We start from the raw sequence: 26,537 nt of genomic DNA, 5'->3' as shown, positions 1-26,537 counted from the left end.
TATTTGTATTGATAATTACAAATATATATGTTATTAAGTGCAAACATTTAATGACAAGCCCAGGGGGAAATAGGATGACATCATCACAAATATGCAGATTTCAGTCATATTCAGACAGTATTGGACTGAAAATAACTACAGTGTGTATAAGGTTTTTTTTTTTTCATTTAAACAACGCACTGCTGGTTTTAAACTTTATGATAAACCTGTCAGATTTTTTTTAATGTAATGTAAGAAATATAAGTGGTTTAAAGTTGCCAGAAAAGAATATTTAAGTTAAACAGACTTTTTATTTGGGCATAAAATATAAGCTCTGTAAATCAAGGCAGCAGCCCAGCTTTAGCTGCTTCTGTGCTATGGGGAAATGGATGAAAATGTAATTATAGTACTAAGTCACTGTGCAGTAAAAGCTTGTATTGGGTTGGAAAATAATGAATAGGACAGGGATTCAAACGGTCAGACCTGGGCGTCCTGAATCCTTAGGGAGGTGCTCCACCAACTAAGCTATGTAGCCCAACTGCGCCGGTATTTGAACCAGTCTGTCTACCACAAACAGTGAAAAAAAGAAAGATGGGTAGAAGGACTTGTATGTATCTTTTAAAGTTGTTAAAAGTTATAAAATTGTAATGAATTGATTATATGAAACTTTTAGCTCGACTGCCTGAATTATTAAAATAAGGGGGACTCTGATCGTATATGAAATAATTTCTATAATTGTAAAGCACACAGTATCAGCAAACCTTGGCTAAAAGACTTTTGCAAACTGTTGAAACAATGTTTTAAAGGAGTGAAAGTAATTTATTGGTGCACATGTCAAAGTTATTTTTCTTAGAAGTGGGTCTTAATTAGCACCATAATTTCAATTCATGTGATTCATTGGACTGGTTTTCATGGCTCCAAACACATAGGTGGCATGATAAATTAATTCATTAAAATATAGCAATTGCAATTTAATGTTATCTTTTGAAATTACACAGAACTTGCAGTAAAACATATGCTGAATTATTTATTTCAAATGTCATTATTGATCTCAACCATTAAATCAAATATATTATATAAACATGTAAATGTTTAAAGATTAGTAAATACAAATAACTTAGATTGTTAAAATAAACATGATCACTGAAGCGATGCCAAACAGGTGAATATTTCATCTAATATGGCACATATTTTCAAACGACATGTAACTGCTAGCTTGCCTAATAGTTGGCTCATTTTTCTGCCACAAAAGCTTTAAGTGACTTAAGATTATTCACATTTTAGTTCACAGTAAGAATATTGTGGTGATAGAAAGTAACACAGCATGAAGTAGGAGATAAAAAAGATTGTCAGTGGTTTTGATACATTAAAGTTACCTTCAATAACACACAGCCCTTATTGGTAATTTTTGCATTTCGATCATTTTAATTAAGAACCAACATTGTATGAATGTCAATGTCCTCTTGATATAAATCAATTTCAAATTAGTTTTTGTTAAGCAGAATTCTGGCTGTATATAATTCCCTATTCTAAACAATATTTTTGTCATTGAATCAATATTCTTTTTGCAAAATTTGGAATATACAGGAACTAGGTTTGTCCGAAAAAGTATGTCATGGTATGTGATACAGATATACACTGTAAAATACGTACTGCTTCATTCTATTTCAAAATGTTGATACTACCAGGAAGTAATAAGTGAAGTACAAGAAATTTATCACCATTTACAAGCGAATGGAGGAAAAGTAAATCGCTGTAGTCTGATGTCTGGAAAAAAAAATTATAATATTTCATGGCAGTCATTCACAGTAAATCAGAAAAATAATCCGTGTGCAGGCTTGCTGATATCCTTCCATCTTGGAATAAAAAATCAATATTAAGGAATGAAGGTTTAGGGTTTACATGAGGAAAAAATATGAAGTTTTATCTATCTCTGCTACTTTCATATAATGCAAAGAGACCCTCTATATAAATGTAAATCAATTTATGGTAATTTATGGTTCAGCGTACCTGAGAATCTGTTTCTTCGTGGCCAGTATAAATTTACGAATCCTATCCACTTCACTGTAGGAGTGATCTGTTCGAGCCGAGGGTAAAAAAAAAAAATTATATTAAGCTGATTTGCGCAGGTATAACTGCGGACAGATGCAGGGATTCAGATCATGTAGTGTTTTCAGTGATCTTGTGACGGAAAAATCAGTAGATCAAAAAACAAACGCTTGGATGAATTAAGTTTTAATTAACCTGGCCTCCTTTGTATTTTTTCGTCTCCTCACTGTCACATTTTTATTTACGACAACTCTCCTTCCCAGTGCCTAATGAGACTTAAGGCTAGAGGTAGTCTATTCTGAGGTTTGTTATTGAATGACGGTCTGTCCTTCAGCCAGCCCTCTCCGATGTGATTTATGAAATGGGACATGTAGTATAAGATAAATACTGGGACCAAGCTGGGAAAACTCGTGTTGACAAAGTGAGGACAAATTAAGTGAAGAGAAAGAGACGGAGGGATAAGTAGTTTGTGTTTGAAGACATTTGTTTGACATGAGGAAATTGTGATCATCGCACAGGATTGCCCCAGGGTAGTGTTTTGCGTGCGTGGTGAATTAACCAGTGAGGACGTGGAGTTTATGTGTTTTTACTTTGTTTTTGTTTGATTCTCGGTCATTAAAACAAAAAACAACAGAAAACACAATTATGTACTCCAAATTTATGGTGCAGATGCACAGAAAACTGAAGAATGGAGGTGAGAAAAAAACAATCTGAGAACTAAACACATTTGAAAATTTTATGTTTTTGTTTTAAGTTTCAAGAAAGATAACTCTGTCTTGCTTGGTAATGAGACCAAGGGCAGTTAACTCTGATATTCTTGTCTTCCACTCAAAGTAATTATTGTACAGAAATTGTAAAAATTAGACCAAGAAAATTTGTTGTTATTGTCCATAATTACACTTTAAGTGTAAAATTTATACAGACCTTTCTTTTAACCAAATGTCTATTATGACAGTGTCATTGTTTAAGCCCAGCAACAATGCAGTATACCGGTATTCATGTGCTTTATGCCATCTGTCATTTTTAAAAAAAACTCATGATGTAATTCAAGTTGTGAAAAATTGAAATTCAGGACAATTCTTAAATTTAAATTTTTGCTGATGCAAGCAATCCTTACTCTCTGTATGCACGTAGACATATATAAAAATGCCTTATCTAGTTGTCACACATTCAGGTCAAAAGACACCTGCGTCTAACTCCCTCATTATAGTCTTGATACAGGTATAGAAGGCCATCAGGTGACTTGGGAGTCGGTGGAATACAAGTTGAGACATTTAGCATACAGGTGTATTTTCAAAAGTACTTATACTACTTACATAGCTTCTGGACCAATGTTTGGTCAGGACCAAAATAGACTCTTAGTCTATAAGAGACTGTAAATTGAGCTGTTGATAAAAAGTAACTTAATTGATATAAAATTATACATGCTCTTGATTTATATAATTCCTAGTTTTACCTCATGGTGCCTTTGTGTATTGATGCATAATTTGTGTGTTAGTGAACCCTGTGTTTATTCTTAGTGAAGGTTAAGGTTGTGTGTGGATGGGGAGGGGAGGGGGTGGGAATAAACTCAAAACTTGATCAGTTGATGAGTCCCTGATATAACATCAGAAGTACCTGTGCTACAAATGAATGAGTTTCTAATCATTTAAAATAAACCAGTTCTAGACAAGATGACAATTTGTGAGAGAAAGTGGGTCAAGGACCAAAAGAATGTCTCTAAGCGGTTGTAATTGTGCCAGTGCTGATGTAATCATTCCCGACTAGGTTCACAGCTCTATATGTGTGTATGAAAGCAATTAATGAGATAAAATAGGTGCATTATGTAAAATGTACTTTGCATAATTATGATTATTAGAACCATTTTAACAAGACCTTAGACTTTCAATAGGACGAAACTGTCTATGTCTTGCGTCAAAACAAGTTCGAATGACGTTGGTTTTAAGTGAAATATACACATATTGTGTAGTCTAAGCTCAAAAGCCAGACAAATCTTGTTGATTTCACAGAGCCTTAGCTGAGTGGCCAGCGATGAAATAGACAGACTGAGTGGCTACACTGACATACACAGGCCTACGTCACATCGCTCAGCTGTTTGTCAAAACTACCCAAAGTCCAAGCTCTTGTTAAACTGGTTCTAACATTCTTGCAGCAATTTAAAAAAGCATATAGATATATCTATCTCATATTGAGAGAAAAATGATTGAGGCTAATTTCTACATCGATTTGTTTTTGTGTGTTATTTTGTATTGATAGCCCAATTAATGAATCATCTAATCTCTACAAACAGGATCTGTTCAGTTTAGGGCAGATGGGGCCTGTTTTATCCCTATCACACATAGACAGTATGAAATATACACACAGTAGTTTTAATCACCTCAAAGTACGGTGTATCTTAGATGTCAGTTTTTCCTTGACCATCTCATCTCTTTACAATATTAAACGAAATTGTAATAAAGGAATACTAAATCTTAACATTTTCATTAGTGATGAATCACCTTCTTATCAAAAATATTTCGTTTGAAATTAATTGGAAGCCAAACAATTCTAGACTATTTGAATATGTGTTTGGCAATGCATGCAATTTATGTCAAGTGCAGCCATTAACATTATTCTTCCTGGAGTTACATTTCTCTCCATCTTCTGCAAACTATTTCTGAATCATAGCCACTTAAATCAATCTGGGGTAAAACATTGCAAGATGTATTGTACATTTGTATTTGAAAATATTTTTGGCATTTTCCTTCTATTGTTATACCGTTGTACAGTTAAAAAAGAAGGACTAGGAAAGAGTTAATCATGTCTTACAAGTGCATGTCCTATCTGCTGTAGAACGGATAATGCTTAGTTTAAGTAGAGCACTCGACAATTTGTATACATGTAGCAGGATATTTTGTGTTTCTATTTTAAGTGTTTGAAATTTCTTCATCCTGTTCAATTTATGCTGCAGCCAGCATTGAGCTGGTATAACAGTTATTAACAGCTTTTGAGAAACCCCCCCTGATAACTTGGAAGCTTGGCAAGGAGGTGTGTATTGACAATATTTTTGTCAGAGGGTCACATGACCCTGCCTCTTACTCTGATTGGATAACCCAATAACTGGAAGGTGAAGGCTGGTCTCGGTTAATGTTTACAGTTTTTCATGGAGGAAGCCATGTGCCTGCATGCTGCATTGAAAAAGTCAAACTAATTACAAGACAGTAATTTGTGCTAATTGACAGTCATTGCATTTAATTCTCATCTTGACAAGCTGCCCTGCTGTGTTAGGGAGAGTTGTCATTGAGAAGAAGTTTTTGGATTTTGTTGCAATTTTTTAAGGAACTTTTATCTGCGGAGAATTTCTGGCTGCAGGCTGGGTAGATCCATAACTTCTGTTGTCGAGCTCCCCTTCGGATAGCTGCTCTATCAATTTCAAATCAAGACTTTTGCCGCAGGATCCCACGGAAACTACACTGCTCATTGAGGCGTAGAAGCTGAAATTTGAGCAGTTTGTTGTTGTTTTGGAAGCGGTGCATTTGTTTATATATATTTTTTTATCTATTGTGTGTTTCACCTTATATCACATCCATGCTGTCTCAAGAGCCAAAATCGCAGGAGGGCAAGGGCGAGATGAGGAAGAAAAGGAAATTGAGTTTGCGTCTTAAAATCAGTAAGTCATAAAACTTGTAATGCCAGGTACATCAAAGGGGAACCTTTGTAACTTGTCATTCCGTAATTCGTGTCAGCGCTGTTCTATTTAAGCTGTACGATAACTGATGACTGCCCAGGTTGATAAGAAAGTTTTTAAAGTAATGGTAAACGATGTCTTACAATGGGAGGGGTATCAATCATTGGACTTCTTACCTGAATTTTGTTTCTATTTTGGGATAAATTTAGGCATAAGCATTATCTTTTGTAAACTTATCTTTTAAAAGGGAAAGGGTTTAAATAGTCAGTGGATGAATTGAGCACACTATATTGATCTGGGATCGTTAATCATTTGTAAAGTTTTCTTTTTTCTTTGCAGGGCAGTGTTGCTTTATTATCTTGAGGTTGTGTTTACTTTAAATGTAGGTCAAATTAATGGAGCATGTGTTGGGTAATGTTGCGAGCGATCATAAGTAGATCAGTACATGAAGTCCCTGCTATATGGTTATGAGGGGAAATTGATGCACTTAAAATTTTTATCAGGCAATGAATCACGGCTGGTGATTTGAGCTGACTGCATGAAATATATGAATTTTAATGTCCCCTTTTCAATCTCTTCAGAATATATGATGAGAATTACGCAATATTTGCACAGGTTCTGATTTGATTTGCTTTCTTGATGCGTGAAATATGACGGCTATGGTTCGAAATGACAAACTTAATCAAATATCTTTTTATTGCTTTAAATTTGGTCAAGTAGAATCATTGTGAAAGCTTAATAATGTGTAGGCTTCAAAATTCAGAGGTTAAGATAGTCTAAATTGCATGTCTGAATTTGTGTCAACATGAGATATCTGAAAAGTAGAAAGTCAACAAAATAGAATATCAGAAGCGTCTACATTTCACCATATCCCTCATTAGGCCATGATTGTATTGGAGACTAATGTTGAATGTCAGAATTTCTGTTTGGTTTCTGTCTGGACCTTAATTTTTTGGGTGTGATAACATTTGATGGATTTGAAAGAAGTTAATGTCTTTCTAAATAGCTAAATAGAAGTCTCCGACATCAAGGCTCTTTATATTGGGCATATTACTGTTTTAGTATACCAGATAAATTTTGGCCATACAAATGGACTGTGTCTTAAATTCAAACCCAGTTTTATGAGTATATGGTATTGACTATTAAGAGTATTCTCAGAAGATGTGAATTTAAAATTGTTTTGCAGGAAGTAGATATGAAGTCATTATAGAGATTAATTAATTAGCTGGTAAATGGTTAAAGAAACAAAAATGCTGATTGAGCGGATTTCAAGCTCGACACAGATCTTTGATCTAAGAATATAAATGCCTGTGGAATCATTGATTTACAAGACTGCTTGATTCACTAGTTCTGGGGAGAGTGCAGCGTTATAATCTCGCAAAGTTATGGAGGGATCAATAAATATGTGACTTAATTTATATACTTAGGGTTATTATTGACCAGTCACCAAATTAATGGACAAAGCTGATATTGAAATTGAAATAAATCATTTTTATTGCTGCATATATTATATATTGATTCAGAAGTCTTAAATTATTTTACTGATTGAATTGTTTTCATTTTCCATAGAATGTAGTTCATACTGTAGACAGAGTTGACCAGAGATTTATTAAGACCCGAACAAGATATATGTGCTAGACTCTTTGGTTAGATTTTCATGAAGAATCTGCATCTTATTTCAGTTGAAAGGAGAGATGTAGTAACTAGCTAGTTTATGACACACCTACAAGTAAATGCAGTTTTTGTTTCACTGCTCCGTAGATGAATGCCAATTTTCCAATGCTTATTGTCTGAAAAACTTACATACACTCCACATCATTAGAATCAAGATGTTCTTAAGTAAGCATCCAATTAAAAATGTCAAAGTTCGGCCATTAAATCCCCGACATGAAGCACGATTTTGACATGGGGTTCTTTTCACAATGAACATTTCAGGCACCTGGATAAACATTCTCATGATCATGACAAAACATTCCTTGGGAATTTTAACATTTTTTTAATTCTTTTTTTTTTTTCCCAATTTTTTATTTGTGAAAAAAGTATTAAAAGTACTGTAGATTTATTAATCATTTTGATGATTAATTGTTCTAATGGTATATTTAAAAAAAATTGAAATCAAAGACTGATGGTTTTTAAGTATTTTTTATGAACTTGAGTAAGCGTGCAAGAAATATATTTAAGATGGCTGTCTGGCTGTTAAATTTATTCTTGATCAATGAGGTTTACAAGTTTCTTTGTGATTTATGTCTGGATTTTTTTTTTAGGATTTTTATTTGGTTAATTTGAATAAATCGATTTAAATATACATGACAAAAGAGAGCATCTATCTCACGTTATCTCATTCTGTGTCTCCCTATTTCGAACAAATTTGAAAGTTATCGTTGTAATTTGTTTATGTTTTGATTGATCATCATGGTTTTTAGTTGTGTTGGGAATACTTCAGTCATACTTGAATAAGCTTAAGTCGAAAGCCAGCCAGGGGAGTCCTCAATTTACATTTTTATTCTAAGCCTTACTAAATTGAAGGTTTGTTGGAAAAAATATAACAACTAAAAGCATATATTATACATTCCACACTGGTCTGTTTCAGGAGAACTAAATGATGAATTAGTTGATTTGAAAAAGGGGGGGGGGGTGATTAGTTCAATGCAAAAAAAGCCTGAGGCCCTCCACATTATGACTGTAAATAATTAAATATATATAGAAGTGATCTTCAAATGGAAATCAAATTGATATTAAATTCCAGGCATTACTATGAAATGCGGACTGGAAAGCTATTATGGACAAATTCATAGATTGTCAAGTGTATGATTTGGTTGATTTTTTGTCATTGTACAGTCAGTCTCCATTTGTAGAAGAATTTGTTTAAGAAAGTGCCCATAATCCACTTGAGTTGTACACTTCCTGTAGCCAAATGCGGCTTGTTGCTGACCTTGTTCAATATCCTCATCAGCTCAAGTAGGACACTGGGTTAATGTAGTCTCGTTTTCTGTCAATTGTGCCTTAGTATTAAGTGATAGAAAACTGGAATGAATGTAATTGATTAAAAAGCAGAGGCACTAGACATTAATAACAAAATCCAAGGTTATTATGTTGATCAAGATATATATATATCCTTTTTTTCAGTTGAGAACTTTTTTTGATACGATTTTGATTTGCAGTACAACATTTATTGGTTTATTGATGTCAGTTTCAATGAAAATTAAGGGTTGCGCATGGTAGAGAAAGATATCGGTTTTATGAATTGGAGTCTTGTCTCTTACTGGCGTAGGACAGAACATTGGATTTCCTTTCTTATGTGATATATATTATTGCTTTGTCTAGAAGGTTCAGTATCTTTGGTTACATGATTTCACAACCAGTCGGATGTTTCCTCATTAATAGACTGAAAGAGGATATTGCTGCTAGACTTGATTTAATAAAATCCAATTCTTGTTTATCTGGATGATGCATTAGAGGCCAAGATGCTTTGAGACATGTAACGTTTCAAGGTGGATAATTAGGTCCTTGTAACACATATTGCATGTAGTTCCAACTTTATCAAATCATCTTAAGGAAGATAGGTCCTTGTAACACATATTGCATGTTTCAACTTTAACAAATCATCAGAAGGAATATAGAGAATAGGATTAGATCTGCTATAGGCATGATTGATGTATGTTTCATATGACTAAGACATGAGATGGTCCTCTTGTACCTTAAGGAGGATGGCTGGTCAACAAATTACCATTCAGTTCTGTGTTAACATTTTTTTGGTTGGTCAACAATCACATTTGGCAGATCTACCTTAATTTTTTTAAATATGATATTTTTGGCCGTAAACTATAATTATAAAACGAAAAATCTAAATATTGTAGCTTTTAATAATAAGTTTGAATATTTTCCTGTATATCTTTATATAGAACTCTTCATTATAGGAGATTAAAATATGTCTAAAAATGGCCACAACCATCCAGCCCTCTTTATGTCTAGATTGATCCGATATCTTATTTTATCTTTATCTGGGATACATTATCAAATCTGTCACTTCTCTATGATATATTGGTAACTTTGTGTATATACATTTATTAGTAATATATTGGTAAGTTGGAATCTTTTGAGTGTGCTATAAGTTCCCACAAAGATATACTACAGTACTGTATGTATAGTCAGTGTCAGTTTGTACAGTGTATTGACACAGACTTTCAGTCGTTAATAGTTTGGACTGATTATCGTCAGTGGTTTGCAGGAGATTTCAATGGTATCCATAAAGGTGTATAATTTATTGTCAGAATCGTGCAAACATCTTTTATAAGACAAACGCTGTATATATATCAACATGAAGTTCACATTTATGAGATACATGGCAGCAATAAGCTTGATTTATTGGATGATAGAAGGGGCTTGGACCTTGCCCAAGTGATGTAGGATGGAAAAGTAGAATCAATAGGAATCAGTAATATATACGAGCTGTTATAAATTATTAATGAATTTTGAAATATCTCATTGGACGACCACTTGTATTATATAGATGCAAGGTTTTTTTATAATTATGTCTCGCGTAACATTAATGATCTGGCTAGAAACTTGACAGTCGAATATGTTTTCTTAAATATGGTATTAATTATAATACAGGAGACGGTGAAGGGAAAAACATGATCTTCATTAACATTGTCAGAACCTGATGACTAAGCTCTAGGGTTTAGAAAGGGCAAATGTTTAAACAGGAAAGTTAGAATATTGCCTGTTGTTTCTTGAGTCTTTATAATCTGAAAATACTTATTCTGCATGAGCATTTCAGGACACACATGTATTTAAAATGTCATGTGAAACTTTATTTTTTTTATTATGTTTCACGTATTTGTCACTGTCTGAATTTGAGAAGATGTACGTAAGACTGTTCTGTAACGTATACTGTACGTTCTACTGAATACAGAAAGGAAATTAGCATTTTCACGTGGATTTAGGAAAGCAAAGCTTTATCAACATACAAACCTGGTTATGAGGTTTCTGTTATTCATTATAACAACCCTCTGTATACAAATGCAGTAACTGATATTAGTGTATTTGAATTTCAGATTTACGCAAATGAATGACGTGTATTGTGTAAACATTCAATGCATTCACATGAATTTGAGACGCATGACATTGCACGTCATGAATAACAGATTGAATACTAGTAGCTGTGTATTTTTATTTGTTTCTCTCTTTTTTATTTTTCTTCCTTTTGTTTTTGTTTTCTTTGTTTGTTGGTTTTTTGGGGTTTTTTTCAACAATCGATCTTCCATCTGTGACCTAACCTTGACACCCCCCCTTTCCCCTTAAAAATAATTGAATCAAAACAAGCACTTGCTTTGAAGGTCAAATTGTCTCTGCATTGTCAAGTAGTTCAACTCATGACTGCTAGAGATCGATAAGTTTTTATCTTGGGCACAATTTGTAATTGGCTTCATTAAGGGAGTTCTGAATGCATTTCTCATTTGCAAGGCTGCCTAAAAATTTACTTCCTCTGGGCTGATGATGATGTGCATGCCATTACTTTATCCCCAAGGTTGTTTTCAAGACTTAAAAATTTCTTGATGTATATAACAATAAGGGCTTAAGACATCTGATGTATTTGCCTCCCTTGGGGTAGGTCAACCATTGAGGTTGAAAGTTCACAAGATTTTCCTCCTCACCGATTTATTGCATTTCTTCTGAGCTTGCTTCTTTCAGTATGAAATTGGATGGAGGGGATTAAGAGGAGATCGAAGGATTGGATTTCACAGAATGGACTGGATCAGGTCTTAATCAGTTATTAAAGATCAAAAATTAAAATCTAAAAGCAAGTTCGATTGCGTTGTAACAGAATGTGACTATACATGTATTATGCTCTCAGCTTGTGAATTTATACATGCTCCAATTATTTTGGTGGTGTTGAAAAAGGGGGAGGGATTTTTCAAACCAAGCGATCAAGGTCATGCGTGTTTCTGGGTTTGTTTTCTGGATGGCAGTGAAAACAAAGTATGAAATCTTTGCCACCACCCACAGATTTAACCTTGACCTTGGCAGAAATCGGTCAGTGGTTAATGGTGACTCAGATAAGAGTTGGTTTACTGATAACACAGGTCTACCGAACTGTTGAAACATGCAAAAAGCAATCATAAAGGAATTTTATACAAAGGAGAGGAAACTCTCTTTATATACTCCTATTGAGGACAGAAATGTATTAATTAAATGGTATATTGGATCAGATGTAGCTTAGTGAATTGGGTATATATATTATTACTGAGTGTGGATGGTCATTTGTCTGTTGTAGAGAGCCTTTTTATGACTTTTGACCTTTGACATATTGATCCAGCTGTTTTATAAAGGCATACACTAAATACAATAATGCTAAATGTCGTGTGTGCGCCTTTTATTAATATCCTTGTGTCCCAGCTGGGAATGATTTTTACATTTAAAAAAAGATTTGACTCTGTGATTCACTCTGAATCACCATCAAGTAGCTGGGGTCCATCTATTCTCTTAAGAGTTATAAGTGGACAGGCATAGCCTACATCCAATCAAAATATGAGGGCTTGGAAGAGAAGTGGATGTAGGCTATGCCTGTCCACTTCTCTAAAGAGAATAGGGTCCATCTGGTTGTTTCCAGGTTCAAGGCTTCTGTACTTTATGGAGACAGTAGACTGGGCAGGCAATTATTTGTATGTACTGTTGTCGAGTACTGACTTCTGCAGCCTTGGAAAGTGATCTGAATACAAATATTTGCTCAGTATATTGGGACAGTGTTTACTTTCTCCCCTAACTTAGGCAAATGAAGCACTTCTATGTGCCAGGGTAGTCATACTAGTAGTCATAATTCTCTAATGAAACTCAGTGGGATCAATAACTGTTTTTATTGTGGAATGGGGTTTTTTTTTGTGGTGTTAATCAGATATTGTCATAGAAGGGGAGAAAATCAATGCCCACTGAGGGGAAGTGCAGGCTATAAATAGTGATACAGAAAGGTCGCATGTGCTGTTCAGGGTTCTGAAATGCTGAATCTAGATAATGTTGACGTTGCATATCTGATATAGAATTATCAACCCCAGACTGAATTCAAGTCTATACTGATATTTATCTGTTAGTTCAATCACAATAATAGTTGTTTACTGTTGAGCTTGCTGAGCCATAGAATATTCATTGTTACACATAAGAATGCTTACTGGCAAATAAATTCTTGCACACTGAATATCCATCATAAGATGTATCAAAGATATTTGTATATATCTGGATATAAGGAGGGGAAAAAAATGATGGTTGATCGATGGGTTCCTATAGTTGACACATCATAAATGGGTAAAGCGTAAGGTTAACGGTGATTATAGCTGTAATTAGGGGAAACGTTTATAAGGCTGAATGGTCTCTCCTGTTAGTTAACAACAGTCTTTCCTGATGACAGAAACAGCTGTGTAGTTTGACTTGTGCCTACATCCTGCTTTACAGGGTTCACAGGTTGGCTTGTTGGTGTGAATTCTCAATGTATATACATATTTCTTTTCTTATTGTTAGAGTTGTATGTTTTCCTGTTGGTCTGATTTCTTGGCGTATCTATTTATAAATATTATCTTGTCTGTTTTCTTACAGCTAGATTTGTATGAAGGCTTTTTTGTTGGTGTGAATTCTCAGCATATATTTATAAACATTTATTTCTTTTTTCTTGCAGTATCTCCTAGAAAGACGTCCAATGCCAATGAACCAAAATCAGCTCCGCCCAACATGAAAGGTTCATTCCTTAACCACGATCACACTCATGCAATCATCTACAAATCGGACCCCCCAGTGCGGGTAAGTTTCCGCTAGTGGATATCTCGAAGCAAGGTGGGGCAATTTTTAACAAAGAAAAAAAAAACGTCATTTTTAAAACAGATTGTGTATTAACGCACAATATCAGGGTGTTAATGCATATCATGATTAAAAATAAAGGCAAGTGCCCCAGCCTGCTTCAAAATACTGTGTATTAGGTATAGATGGGTATTCCTGCCCAAAATTGCCAAACCCTTTGATATGTTTTCAAACCTGGACAAGATTAATATTGCATGGTATCTGTAATTTTTTGTTGAAATTGTCAATGATTTGGAGTTTGATGGTGTACATTCTCCTTTCTTATATATTTATGCATACTTGGCTACCAGATTATCATTTATGCAGCAGAATAATATCAACCAATCAGAGTAATATATCTGTGCCAGAATCATTTCCCTGTGGTGTAGTTGTATATATGTACATACCAGTCTTCATTGGAACATGATCATTGTTGCCTTTTTGATGTCCCACAAAATTATGTTTCAGCTTTGAATTGGATACCTAAAGTCAATCTCCTTCGAGTTAGCAAATCAGTACAGTTGTAATATCAGTGTACCGACATATCTCTCTTCAGTTGGGTTTCTTCATTTTCTTGCAGTTTAATCTGGAAGGGGATCTACCTGAAATATCGAACATGGAGATTGAGGATTTAGGTAAGTATCATCTCCAGAGGTTCTAATTACTATGAACCAGGATTATTAATCTGTTAATTGAAGGAATGTGGACAAGCAATTTCATTCCCTGCTACCAGCAGCAGTGTAGGCCTAGCTGGAAGCTATTTAATGATTATACTCATAAAGCTTGAATAAATAAGTTGGGTGAACTTTTGCACCCTCGTTAAAAAAAGTTTGTAAATAAACACAATGTTCACTGTATGAGGAAGCTAATTTCAATTTTTAGATACCGGTAATTGTTTACTTGCTTTCTTCCAGCTGACTGGCAAAAAAACAAAAAGTTGACATCTAGGGATGTTTTTATTAACATTATAACCTTAATTTTATTTAAATAAATCATGTTATGTAGTTTTTAAATGAATTTTTAATGTATTAATTGTAAGATTTGAAATTGAATGAACCTGTTTGGATTTCCTCACAGACCTAAGTTCGAATAATTAGAAGGCAAACAAAGAACTTTTTGATAGTGGCCTAACCCAAGAAATTGTCAAATTTGTTTCAGTGCCTCACAAATTAATATTTTTATGTCGAAAACAAGTCGTGACTTCAAAACATAAACTGCCCCTAGGAAAAGTTTTGATTTTTTTTCCTTTTTTGCAATGATAGGGATTTATTTGTGTTGTATATTTGTTATGGCTTCCTTAACCATGTAGGAATTTTCACGAATGCGTGTTGATTCTTAATTGATGTGTTTTTGTTTTGTAGATGAAAACATTGACCAAGCATTTGCTAAATTTATGCGAGCACATAAGTGTTATGACTTAATTCCAACCAGTGCCAAATTAGTCATATTTGACACACAGTTGAATGTAAGTATTAAATCATATTAAGGAGGCTTTGTAGATGTTAATTGTCTCTTTATATTTTTGTCCCTCCTCAAGAAGGAGAGTTACTGTAGAATAGGACTACTGTGGAATCATTTAAATTCGTGGGGGCCAATTTTCGTGGATTGCTTAAATTTTACAGGTTCGTAGGGACGTAATTTCGTGTATACTCGTATACCTACAAAAGGAAATATGACTTTATTGCCTAAATTTATTAATTCGTTGAGGATGTTAATTCGTTGATGAGAGGTACCCACAAATTCCACGAAAATTGAGTCGCCACGAAATCTAATGATTCCACAGTATCTTAGGTTTTAGCCCTGTGTCCAATCCTTTTAACAGTGCATTGTAAATACTTGGTGCAAATCAGTAACTGTTTGACATATGTAAGGGTTTCTTTTTGCATTGTATTGGTAACCTGGTGTTTGTTCAATTAAACAGTTAGCATAACAGAAGAATAAGCTGAAATATGTATTATTTGTTTGAATAGAATTTAGAGTGTTTTGTGTGCAGTTGCAATTATTGGCAATCTGTGCATGAAAAAAGGGAGATCCTTTTCATTAGAAATACAGACAAATAAAAAATTTAATTTTAATTAATTCCAATCTTTTTAAAATGAGGTTATAAATGACTTGTGAGATAATAAATTACCATCTTATAATAAAAGTCTGTTTGGGTTGGTTGGGGGCGTTTTTTTAAATATATATAAACATGTTTTGGAGTTAATTAGGCACATTATGCTGTCTTGATTTTTGAAATTCATGGAAATGAGCTCGATTAATTTGCCTGCGGAATCACTGATGTCTTGTGGAGTGCGTGGTGCACTCCTGAACAATGGCCGCTATGTCCTACCTGTCACTGTCGCTTGTCTTCACAGGGAAGATGTCGTAATCAACAGAACTGTTATGTGAAATTAGATAATGCACTCTTAGATTACTGATGAATTCAGATCATTACGACCCTTGATGTCTGTGTGCTTTGGTGTGGAAGAACTTACAGCATATCATGTATACCTGACTGTTGTCAGATTTTTAGAAGGGGGGGGGGGGGAGTGTCAACATTAAAGCTATTGCAGTATTACCATTTAAATGTTGTTATTGTAAACAGCTAGACTACATGACAATATACATGAAGGAAAACATTAAAAAGATATGGCTGAATGCAACATTTTTAAATGATGGACATTTGATAGGTACTTTAGCTTCTATTATGTCACTATAAATAGTCATGTCTTTGAACAAAATATTAAAAAATGACACGGTTTTTGCTTTTCTGGATCGAGTGAATTGTTATTCATGATATGAATCGCGGTCTTTTGTGTGTTTTGCTGGTAGAGGCCTGGATCTTGGCCAACCAATTACATCTTTAACCAAGATGAAAAAGGGTAAAATAAAGTTCAGCGAGCAGGCCTCATTGTTAATTCCAATCACTGCAGACGGAAAAATGATTTATTCTTCTTAAGTCTTGTACCAGTTACTTGGATTTCAATGATCAAAAATGTTGGTTAATTAGTTTACGTATTTGGATTTAGGCATGTCAGACGCATGTACTTTTGAATATACTTTTGGTAGATAAAATGTAAAAAATAAAAATAAAAAATGGATGATTTCAATTGGCCTATGTACTTTTGGTATTTATAGTGTTATTCAATATTGCAACTGTCTGGTAAATTTATAGTTTGTCAAGTTGTTGTCCTAGCTAGTTTTGGAGCATCAACCTTCCACGGTTATTGAAATATTTTCACAGTTGTAGGTGGTCTAAATCCAAAATTCAAGTACCGTAATAGAAAAGCTGTCAGTGTAGATTTTTGGAATGCCTAGAATCTATTGATTTTGCTCATTAAGCTAGGATTGACAGTTAATTAAGATTCACTAACTACCTGAATACTAGCATTCTGTTCCTTCAGGGGGGGGGGGGGGGGTTATATATTTTTCAGTAATGTCACATTGAATTTAGGAGCAATAGAGAAAGAGTGATTTTTTGTTTCATTAATACATGTACAATGTATTTGATGTACACCAAATTTTTGGATTTCATTGTTTTAATCCAAAGAAATTGATGTCTATGCAAGAATATTGATTAAATCACAAAATATGATATGTTGTTCACCTATAAGAGTTGAAGGCGGTATTGTTAATAGAAATTAATGAATATGATATGATATTTTGTATGTATTTATTAAGTGAAGTAGGCAGTGGTGTTAATTGAATTTTTGACATCTTATGACACAGTATATTGTTCACCTTTTCTAGTGTTGTAGCAAAAGACAGTGTTAATTGAATTTCCCTGACTGATCTCTGCAGGTGAAGAAGGCTTTCTTTGCGTTGGTGTACAATGGTGTGAGGGCAGCCCCTCTCTGGGACACCTCCAAACAGGACTACGTGGGCATGCTGACCATCACCGACTTCATCAACATCCTACACAAGTACTACAAGTCCCCCCTCATCAAGATGGAGGAGTTGGAGAACCACAAGATCCAGACGTGGCGCGAGGAGCTGAAGGACAAACAGCGGCCGTTTGTGTGTATCGAGCCGGACGCTAACCTGTACCAGGCCATCAAGACCCTCATCACCTCCAAGGTCCACCGCCTGCCGGTGGTAGACAGGGTCTCAGGCAACGCCCTCTATGTCCTTACCCACAAACGAATCCTCAGGTTCCTTTACATCTATGTAAGTTTATGTTCTCTACATCTATGTAAGTTAACATCCTCTTCATATATGTAAGTTTACGTTTTCTAAATCTATGGAAGTTTACGTCCTTTACATCTATGAAAGTTTACATCCTCCACATCTATGTAAGTTTATGTCCTCTACATCCGTGTAAGTTTACGTCCTCTACATCTGTGTAAGTGTACATCCTCTACATCTTTACGTCCGCTACATCTGTGTAAGTTTACGTCCTCTACATCTATGTAAGTTTACGTCCTCTACATCTACTAGTATGCAAGTTCACGTCCTCTACATCTATGTAAGTTTACGTCCTCTACATCTATGTAAGTTTATGTCCTCAGATTCCATATAAGTTTGTGTCATCAGGTTCCTTTATATCTACTGTGGAATCATTAGAATTCAAGGTGGCTCAATTTTTGTGATGCATGTATTCTTGGATAGCCCTCCCCCACCAATTTACACCTTGAACGAAAGCAATTTTAGAGATATTTGTTACTGAAACTGAAAACCGACGCATCCACAAAATAACATCCCCGTGATAAAGGTCCATGAAAATTGGCTCCTGTTAATTTAAATGAATTTACATTATGTTAAAAAATAATTCATGTTCACACAAACAAAATGTCAGATTTAGTTATACTAATAATATTTTGGTAGATGAATCTTATGGGTAATTCTTTTTTGTGAATTTTATATTGTGGTCTAGAGTTGAATTGATGATGGCAAGTTGTGATAAGGGAGACAACTCTATTTGATTTTTTTTTCTATATATCTTGTGAAGAATTTGTTTGGGTTAACATTAATGACATTGAAATGATTTCAGATCAATGAGTTGCCAAAGCCTGGATACATGAGACAGAGTTTGGAGGAACTGTCCATAGGCACCTATGAAAACCTGGTCAAAGTAAGACCAACATAATTGTAATTCTTTGTAAATGTAATAGAAAATGATGAATAATGTTGACATGTGTAAACATTTGTAATTTTGTTGTTATATTGTTCTTTCCATTTTAATCTTCCACTAATTAGAGTAGATTCAATATCTGTACATGGCCACTGTCCAAAAAAAATTTTAAAAAGCAAAAAAAAAAAAAAATTAAAATGTTGATTTCTGTTAGGAAACAAAAAACAGCTCAAAGCCTGTAATGATAATTTTATCCTTAAGCATAAGATTAGACAGTGAAGCTGCTTTGGTGTCTGATTGATATTAATTAATTAAAAAATGAGATATCAATATCTGTGTAAAATTGCAAGAAGCACTTCAGGTGGATTTTTAAATCACTCTTTTATTTTTTAAGAAGAAAACTAAATAAAACTATTATAAAAAATTCAACACTCGTGATTTCATACAAAATGGTGGAATTAAGTACTCCCTTAAATAAGGAATCTACAGTATCTTGTCTTTAGTGAACTTCTATAGGTACAAATTGTTGTATGTTTTGGCAGGCCACTCCTAAGACACCGATCATCAAGGCCCTGAACATGTTTGTGGATCACCACATCTCAGCCCTGCCCATCTGTGATGCCGACGGTCGTGTCATCAACATCTACGCCAAATTTGATGTCATTGTAAGTTTGACATGCAATATTTTGTTCCATAACGGGGAAACCATAGGGATTATAGGTTTCTTTTCTTCTATTGCTATTTCTTTATGATCTGGGGCATTGATTTAAAACTTGATTGATAGCTTTCTATCAGAAAATTACGACACTAGCTTTACTGTTGTCACTTGTACAAAATTGACTTGGTTCTAAACATTTATGATTACTATGGAGTTTGCAATTCAGTTAACCAATTATAACTTGAGGTGCAATTATATTCTTAAATGCTTAATATTTAAGTGAAATTTTATTTTAAGAAAATAAATAATTTGGTTGGAATAAGCTAGATTTGAATGGAGTGAGGGAGAAAGAAAGAGCTAAGGGAAAGAGAGAGAGAGTTTATTTACATGTAGGTTATCTATAGTTGATAGTACGGTCAACATGTATGAATTGATTTACTAGTTTCTGAAGTACATATTGTACACAGTTCAAAATCATTTGCCAGATAAGATGAAGTAAGGACACTTTACATGACATTCTGCCTGTGATTTACGACAGCTTTTTGTTTTTGTGTTTTTCAGAACTTGGCCGCAGAGAAGACATACAATGACCTTGACATTACGATAGAGCAGGCTTTGCAGCACAAGACCCAGGTAAAACATCTGATGAGGGATTGTTGATCTTATTTGTCTCCACAACCTTTAACTGTTGTAAATTGAACACAACAACCAGAAGAAGCTCAATTTGTATTGACTGATAGATAGCCCGAGATATGTAAAGATATATACAGTAGAAATTGTTGAAATTCTTGAAATTTTATGGACAAAACATCAAATAGTCATTAACATTTAAGGAATGAACTTATACTTCAATATACGTGAACATTTATTTTAAGCAAATAATTCATGTTTTGTCACACAGTATTAAGGCTTATATATATCTCTGAATAAATTAAAAAATGAGAAAACAGGTTGTTGTGAGCATAAGCTAGTCTTTCCTTTAGCCTTGTTCTGTATGCAATATTTCACATTTTTTAGCATGATGTGAAACTTGTTGTTTCAGGAGAGCTGGTTTGAGGGGGTGGTGACCTGTAAAAAGAACGATACTCTGGAAGTGGTGATAGAAAAGATTGTCAAAGCGGAGGTAATCTATTTAACTTGGTTAAGGTGGCATGGAACATCCGTCAATATTAATGTGAATTAAACTACATTATAATTGAAATAGTTTCATCGGTTTAGATTTTTCAAATTTTACAATTTTTAATCAAAAAATGTTTGAAATTTTTTTGGAAAGGTAAAAAATTTTCAAATTCTCAGTGGAATTCAAACTCATGACTTGCAGATTTGTAGTGACCTCTCCAACTCACTGTGCTATGCTGTTAGGTGACAACTTTTTGAAAGAGACTCTTTATGAAATTACACTTGATTTTATTGTTTATTTCGATAAATAGTGCATCACAACATGGAGGGATCCCAAACCACCTTAAACTAATTCTCATCTCTGTAATTAAAAAAAGGGGGGAGGGGGTGCTTTTCAATTTAAGGTTCTCAATAAACCTTTCATGACAATTTGATGAAACTCAAATTTTTCATGATTTGTAATCATCCTTGTGAAAGTACACAGCAAGGGCAGTTTTACTGTATGAAGTTGGTGATTTGGTCTTTTCTTTTTTTTTATCAGGTCCATCGTCTGATTGTGGTTGACGATGAACAGAGGATGTTTGGCGTTGTGTCTCTGTCAGACATCTTGAATTATCTAATATTAAAACCGTTTGGTGAGTATGTGCTATTTATGAATGGACTTTCATAGTGTAATTTTGCAAATTGAAAATACAATTTAAAACTGAAGACATTAAATGTTTGTTTATTGCAATTGAATAATATAAAGGATGAAATTTTGTTCACAGATAGTTGACCAATAATGTACACCAGTGAGTGATAATATTTTATAAAAAGTTCTTCACTATTTCAGGTGATTTTGTGTCAAAAAAATCCTGATTAAAATGGAGGACATTGTTCGAAGGAAGAAAACAAAACATGTAACCAGCGATGCCAATAAGAACTGGATGATGGCCATGCATGGCTCCCCAAATCTCTATCAAATAGAGGCCAGTCACTTGGATACTATGATCCCCGTTAAGGGTTTACCCCGTTCTGATGGAGCAGTGATCAGGCAGGGGGTGGGAGGGGTATCATCTGTAAACTTTATCATCTAACAGCTCGGGCCAAGAGAGAACGGCATCATTTATTTATCAGGCATTACAGGAAGCTAAAGGACTCTGCTTTCTGTTCCCAGCGTTACTTGGATTTTATAACGAGTTGCTAGACACCATCACCAAGGAACAGAAATGTCTGTGATTTGATTGGCAGTTGACATGGCAACTCTTCATTCATTTAAATTTAAAATGTATACTCACCAAAAAAAGCATATTTTTTTCACAAGAAAATTAGATACCGTATTTTTCGGGGCATAGGCCGGTATTTTTTTCCTCCGATGAGCGAGCCCCGGCCTATCCCCCGGGATCGGCTATTCTTAGCCTCAAAGTTAAAATAAATTAACAGTAAAATGTAAAATCCACTGGGATCGGCTATTCTTAGCCTCAAAGTTAAAATAAATTAACAGTAAAATGTAAAATCCACTGTTTTTATCCGTTGTACTGTTGTAGCAATTTATTATGAGGGTTGGTTTTTTTTCATCCGTTTGAACTATTGTTCGATAGTTGTCCCGTTGATAATTTTTGTAATGACATCGTGAGTAATAAAATGTACAGTACTGTACAAGATATTTCTTTACAATCCCAATCAAAAGAATTTTTTTCCCACGTTCGTGTATGAACACTGGAAACTATTATTGCGTCGTAAAAAAGAAAACGAAACCGGGTAGAATGTAATATGACGGAATTTTGGTGAATTCTTCATGTCTGCGTTCGTAGGAATCACTGGTCTTGGGTGTAGAATAAATCAAATGCTATGTGTTTTTACAATTAATTTTCTGTTGGATGAAATAACGGTATTCTGGTGTCGTGTGTATATACAAAGGTGTGAAACCCATGACTAAAACACAGCCTGGGGGCACGTAGTGTACACCGTTACACTTCATTGCATTAACTGTGTTTTTAACATTACAACTTCTCTGCATAACGGCAAGTCACTATTTAATTAATTAATGGAAAGAACACAAATTAAATATTTTATGTTTGGTATTTCGTTTTCTCATTCAAAGCGATTACGGGGGATAACTCTATTTGGATATGAAACCACGTGTTGAGCTAATGGACGCCATACCCCGTATTTACAAGTAGCTTTCAAAGTATAACTTGATTAAATGAGATTTAGCAATAAGGTATTAATACAATATAAAAGGTTTGGTAAAATATTATACTTAGTTCTACCAGACAGAACCACGGAGGTTGGTGTTGCAATTAAATTTACATTATGTAAAATTACGATACACAACGATACACCGACGAATACGGAAGAGACCAAACAGCTACAAAACACAGATTAATTTTTAAAAATTGCTTGAAATATATATGTTAAGCAAATTTAATATCTTTAATTACTCTTTTGACTTTCTACATCGATATTCTGAAAGTATATACTTAATACGGTGACTTTCTTAATCAGCGGTCATACTTTCACTATAGTAATCATCGATTGAAAATCGGCTTATCCCCCAATTAGGCTAGTCTAAGGATTTTTCTTGAATTTTGTCTAAAAATTAGCAATTCGGCCTATGCCCCACATCGGCATATGCCCCGAAAAATACGGTACATGTGCATTCAAGCATATGGTCATTTCTTTATTGCATTTAAAATATGTTCAAATTAGAAAAAGGTTTTTTATTTCCAGATTAAGACTATTTAGTGTAAAACGAGAAATGTATATGTATATTGGGCATTTTGATAAGTAACTAAGCCTGGTATGTGCATCTTCTACCTCTTTAAATATAGAGAGATTTGGATGAGGAAAAAATATGAACGCGTCTGATCCTTATATCAGCATATAGTTTGCTTGTACTATTCATATTTTGTTGTTTATAATTATTCCAGTTGACATCATCTGTTCAAAGTTTGTTCATTTGTAAAGCGTTTCATACCAAGAGAGAATGTAGCCATACCATTGTTTGTTGATGAATGTTATCTTGTTCTTTTTGGCTGACAAACAAGACTGTCAGACAGATCTTGTTACAGTGTTTTTGATTGGATGAATGTGATTGTTAGCCTTATTTTGATTGAATGACACATAATAAGCAGTCTGATTGGCTGTTTCACATGTGACAAGTGCTGTGATATAATTTACAACAGTAGCATCATTTAGATAGTTGTAAACATTGTAAAGAAATTATTTAGCTCAATTAATTGAATTGACCTGCTGAAGACTTGAGAAAAACCTTACACATCTGAGTACACTGTATATATACATGTCAAGTGCTTCATCACCTCGGGTCATGATTTTCATGGTTTTCGGGTTTTAAGGAAATGGGTAAATTTCCCAAATAAGGTTGTGTGATTGTCCAAAAAAAAAGATTCACATTAAAACAAAATCAAGATTTCTCGTGTTTAATTTATTTTTAAAAAACAAATATTGTTTCAATTATACAAAATGTTTGATATAGTTTTAACTAAAAATTTTCGTTTAATTGATTGTATAAATACTGCCTTAAAATTGAACATAAAAAAGTGGAATGTTATTCAAAACTGTACAACTAGCAGCGATTTAGAATAAATAGATGCATTTTGTCAGTGCTACTGTCATATTAAGGAATCTTCCCTTACTCATAATTTAATTTTGTTTTTAGTAAATATGTGTATAACATGATCTCAGTATTTTTTCACTTAATTTTTAAATTGAAATACTAGTGTATATCATTATTTATGGGATATTAATTTCTTGTTTTGGTATAAACTTACCAGTAACTTTTGAAGGGTCATAGTTGAAACAGATTAAATGAGAAAAGAAAAGCTTTCTTGTCGTTTTGGCCAAGGTTATACTGATTTAAAGAATTTCTGTTTGAAAAGCTTTATTTAAAACTATCACAAATTAGATATTTGATTTGGGAAGGGGGAAGGTAAAGATTAATCAAGGGTGAAACTATGCAACCCTCACATGTATTTGATTTGTAATTAGCACAGTAAGTTTGTGAGTCTACTCTTCTTTTCTTTTGATGTTTTATTTCAATGACGACTGTGGCACAATTTTCTTGTAATATTGTTGTTGCTGCTGGGTATGTTCAAAGACTTTCACTTCGTCTATTTTTAGAATATTATTGTTATGTTTTCATCAAATGTTCATTAATTTTTCCTTGCACCAAGAGCTACATTTATTAAGTTACACAATTTGAAATTTAAAAAAAAAAATATTTTTGTGAAGTAATTAAGAACAATTAAGGTTTCTAGAAAATGTTCGTAAATAAAATTTGACAGATCTATAGCTAGGAAAATTCAGGCATTTCTTCATTCATTTGAACTTCATTCACAATTTGTATACAAAGAAATTTGGTTCTTATGCAAGACAGAGAGGGAACGAAAGTCACAAATGGGGATTTGACAATTATTACTCAAGATTAAAATGTTGTAATGAAAGAAAATGACAATAAAATGTTGAGAACTCTTTCTTTGTAGTTTTTTGTGTTAATTTAAAATGTAGGTTCAATGTCACCAAAGGTGTTGAAATCACTTTGGTACATCAGGTGATTCTTGTATTAAAAAAATTTTTGAAACATTTTGATCTTAGCTTTTTTCAACCAATTGCGTTTTTTCCATGCAACTTTAATCACAGATTTTCTTTAAAATTGAAGAACGCACACTGGAAGAGGAAATATTAATGTGCATGACACCTGAAAATGAATGATAAATATATACAATTGTTTTAGGCTCCAAACTAATGGTTCTCGGGGGGGGGGGGGGGGGGATAAAGTATGATTAGGCAGTAAGACATTTTATTTTGTTGTTACAATATTTGCAATGAGGAAGAACTCGGTTTTCATATTCAACAGAAAGTTGTAAATTAAGGTACCCCCCTATTTTAATATGGCAATAAAACTGATAAATACTGCAGCATTTGACCAATGCGACATGCATGAAAAGCAATACATTTAATTAGTTTTCTTTGGCTCTGGCAAATTAAGAGGGGGTCACCCCTCCCCGAACCTTTGGTGATCAATATTTTCCAAAAAAAATTATAGTCAAACTGCAGAAAAACCCGTTTTTGTGGTTGTTCATTGATTTTATGATATGGCAAGTATAGCTAGAATACTTCAACAAGAGGCCCAGGGGCCACATCGCTCACCTGAGCAACAATTACCTTAATTCTGATCAAATTAGCATTACAGTATCAAAATATCTTGACAACTGAGTACAGTAGATCTTGCTAAAAAAATTGAAAATCTGCCAATTTTTATCAACCTCTTATTTTTTGGTAAATACCAAGCCCCTTTTGTTGTTGTACCTGTAAGAAGATTTTTCTCTATTCCTATATACCCCCCCCCCCCCCCCCATTTCATGGCCCCATTTTTCTCTAGGGAATCATGGTTTCATCAGACTTAAATCTGCATAACCTTTGCTTTCACACTAAGAACTGAGTTTTGAACCGAACACTTTCCCAGAATAGTTTTAAAGATTTTCTCTTTATATTCCTATGTAAAAATTCAAACCGCCATCACGGTCCCGCCCTTCCACTAGGGACTGTGATTTTGCAAACTTGAATTTACACTACTCGAGGATGCCTCTACACAAGTTTAAACCCTTTCTGGCCAAAAATTCTTTAAAAAGAAGATTTTTAAAGATTTTCTCTATATATTCCTAAGTAAAAATTCACACCCTATTGTGGCCTCACCCTACCCCTGGACTATTATTTAAACAAACTTGAATCTATATGATCTGGGGATGCTTCCACTCAAATTTGGGCTTTCCTGGCCTAATAGTTTTGAGAAGAAGACTTTTAAAGATTTTCTCTATCTATAAAAATTCATCCCCCATTGTGACCCCGCCCTACCCCCAGGGACCATAATTTGAACAAACTTGAATCTACACTTCCTAAGGATGGTTACATGCCAATTTGAGATTTCTTGGCCAAATATTTTTGAGAAGAAGATTTTTAAAAAATGTCCTCTATATATTCCTATATAAAACTTGATCCCCCAATTGTGGCCCCACCCTACCCCCGGGGACCATGATTTGAACAAATTTGAATCCATACTATCTGAGGATGCTTTCATTTCAATTTGAGCTTTTCTGGCCTAATAGTTTTTGAGAAGATTTTTAAAGATTTTCTCTTATGTAAAACATGATCCCCCTATTGTGGCCCCTACCCCCGGGGACCATGAT

At 34.0% G+C, this 26,537-nt stretch overlaps 1 protein-coding gene across 18 annotated transcripts in view; it reads left to right on the top strand.

Moving 5' to 3' along the window:
- The window catches only part of LOC105348277 (5'-AMP-activated protein kinase subunit gamma-1), a 101,261-nt gene extending 79,603 nt beyond the window's left edge, over positions 1 to 21,658 (top strand). For 16 of the 18 annotated variants that reach the window (XM_066073495.1, XM_034454882.2, XM_034454881.2 and 13 more), the window contains 10 exons: positions 13,362 to 13,483; positions 14,100 to 14,154; positions 14,881 to 14,984; positions 17,303 to 17,668; positions 18,492 to 18,572; positions 19,115 to 19,237; positions 19,792 to 19,863; positions 20,273 to 20,353; positions 20,891 to 20,984; positions 21,182 to 21,657. In XM_066073495.1, the coding sequence (XP_065929567.1) occupies positions 13,362 to 13,483; positions 14,100 to 14,154; positions 14,881 to 14,984; positions 17,303 to 17,668; positions 18,492 to 18,572; positions 19,115 to 19,237; positions 19,792 to 19,863; positions 20,273 to 20,353; positions 20,891 to 20,984; positions 21,182 to 21,207 (1,124 nt within the window). In that variant the 3' untranslated portion in view covers positions 21,208 to 21,657. Of the gene's footprint in view, positions 1 to 13,361; positions 13,484 to 14,099; positions 14,155 to 14,880; positions 14,985 to 17,302; positions 17,669 to 18,491; positions 18,573 to 19,114; positions 19,238 to 19,791; positions 19,864 to 20,272; positions 20,354 to 20,890; positions 20,985 to 21,181 lie in introns of all 18 variants that reach the window. The other 2 variants (XM_066073494.1, XM_034454871.2) reach the window with 1 other exon arrangement.
- Positions 21,659 to 26,537: the final 4,879 nt, after the last annotated feature.

This window comes from Magallana gigas, chromosome 10, assembly GCF_963853765.1.
Source record: "Magallana gigas chromosome 10, xbMagGiga1.1, whole genome shotgun sequence".
NCBI classification, from domain to species: Eukaryota; Metazoa; Mollusca; class Bivalvia; order Ostreida; family Ostreidae; genus Magallana; species Magallana gigas.
Note: the sequence above shows the minus strand (reverse complement) of the source record. Positions and strands in the feature narration are given on the sequence as shown.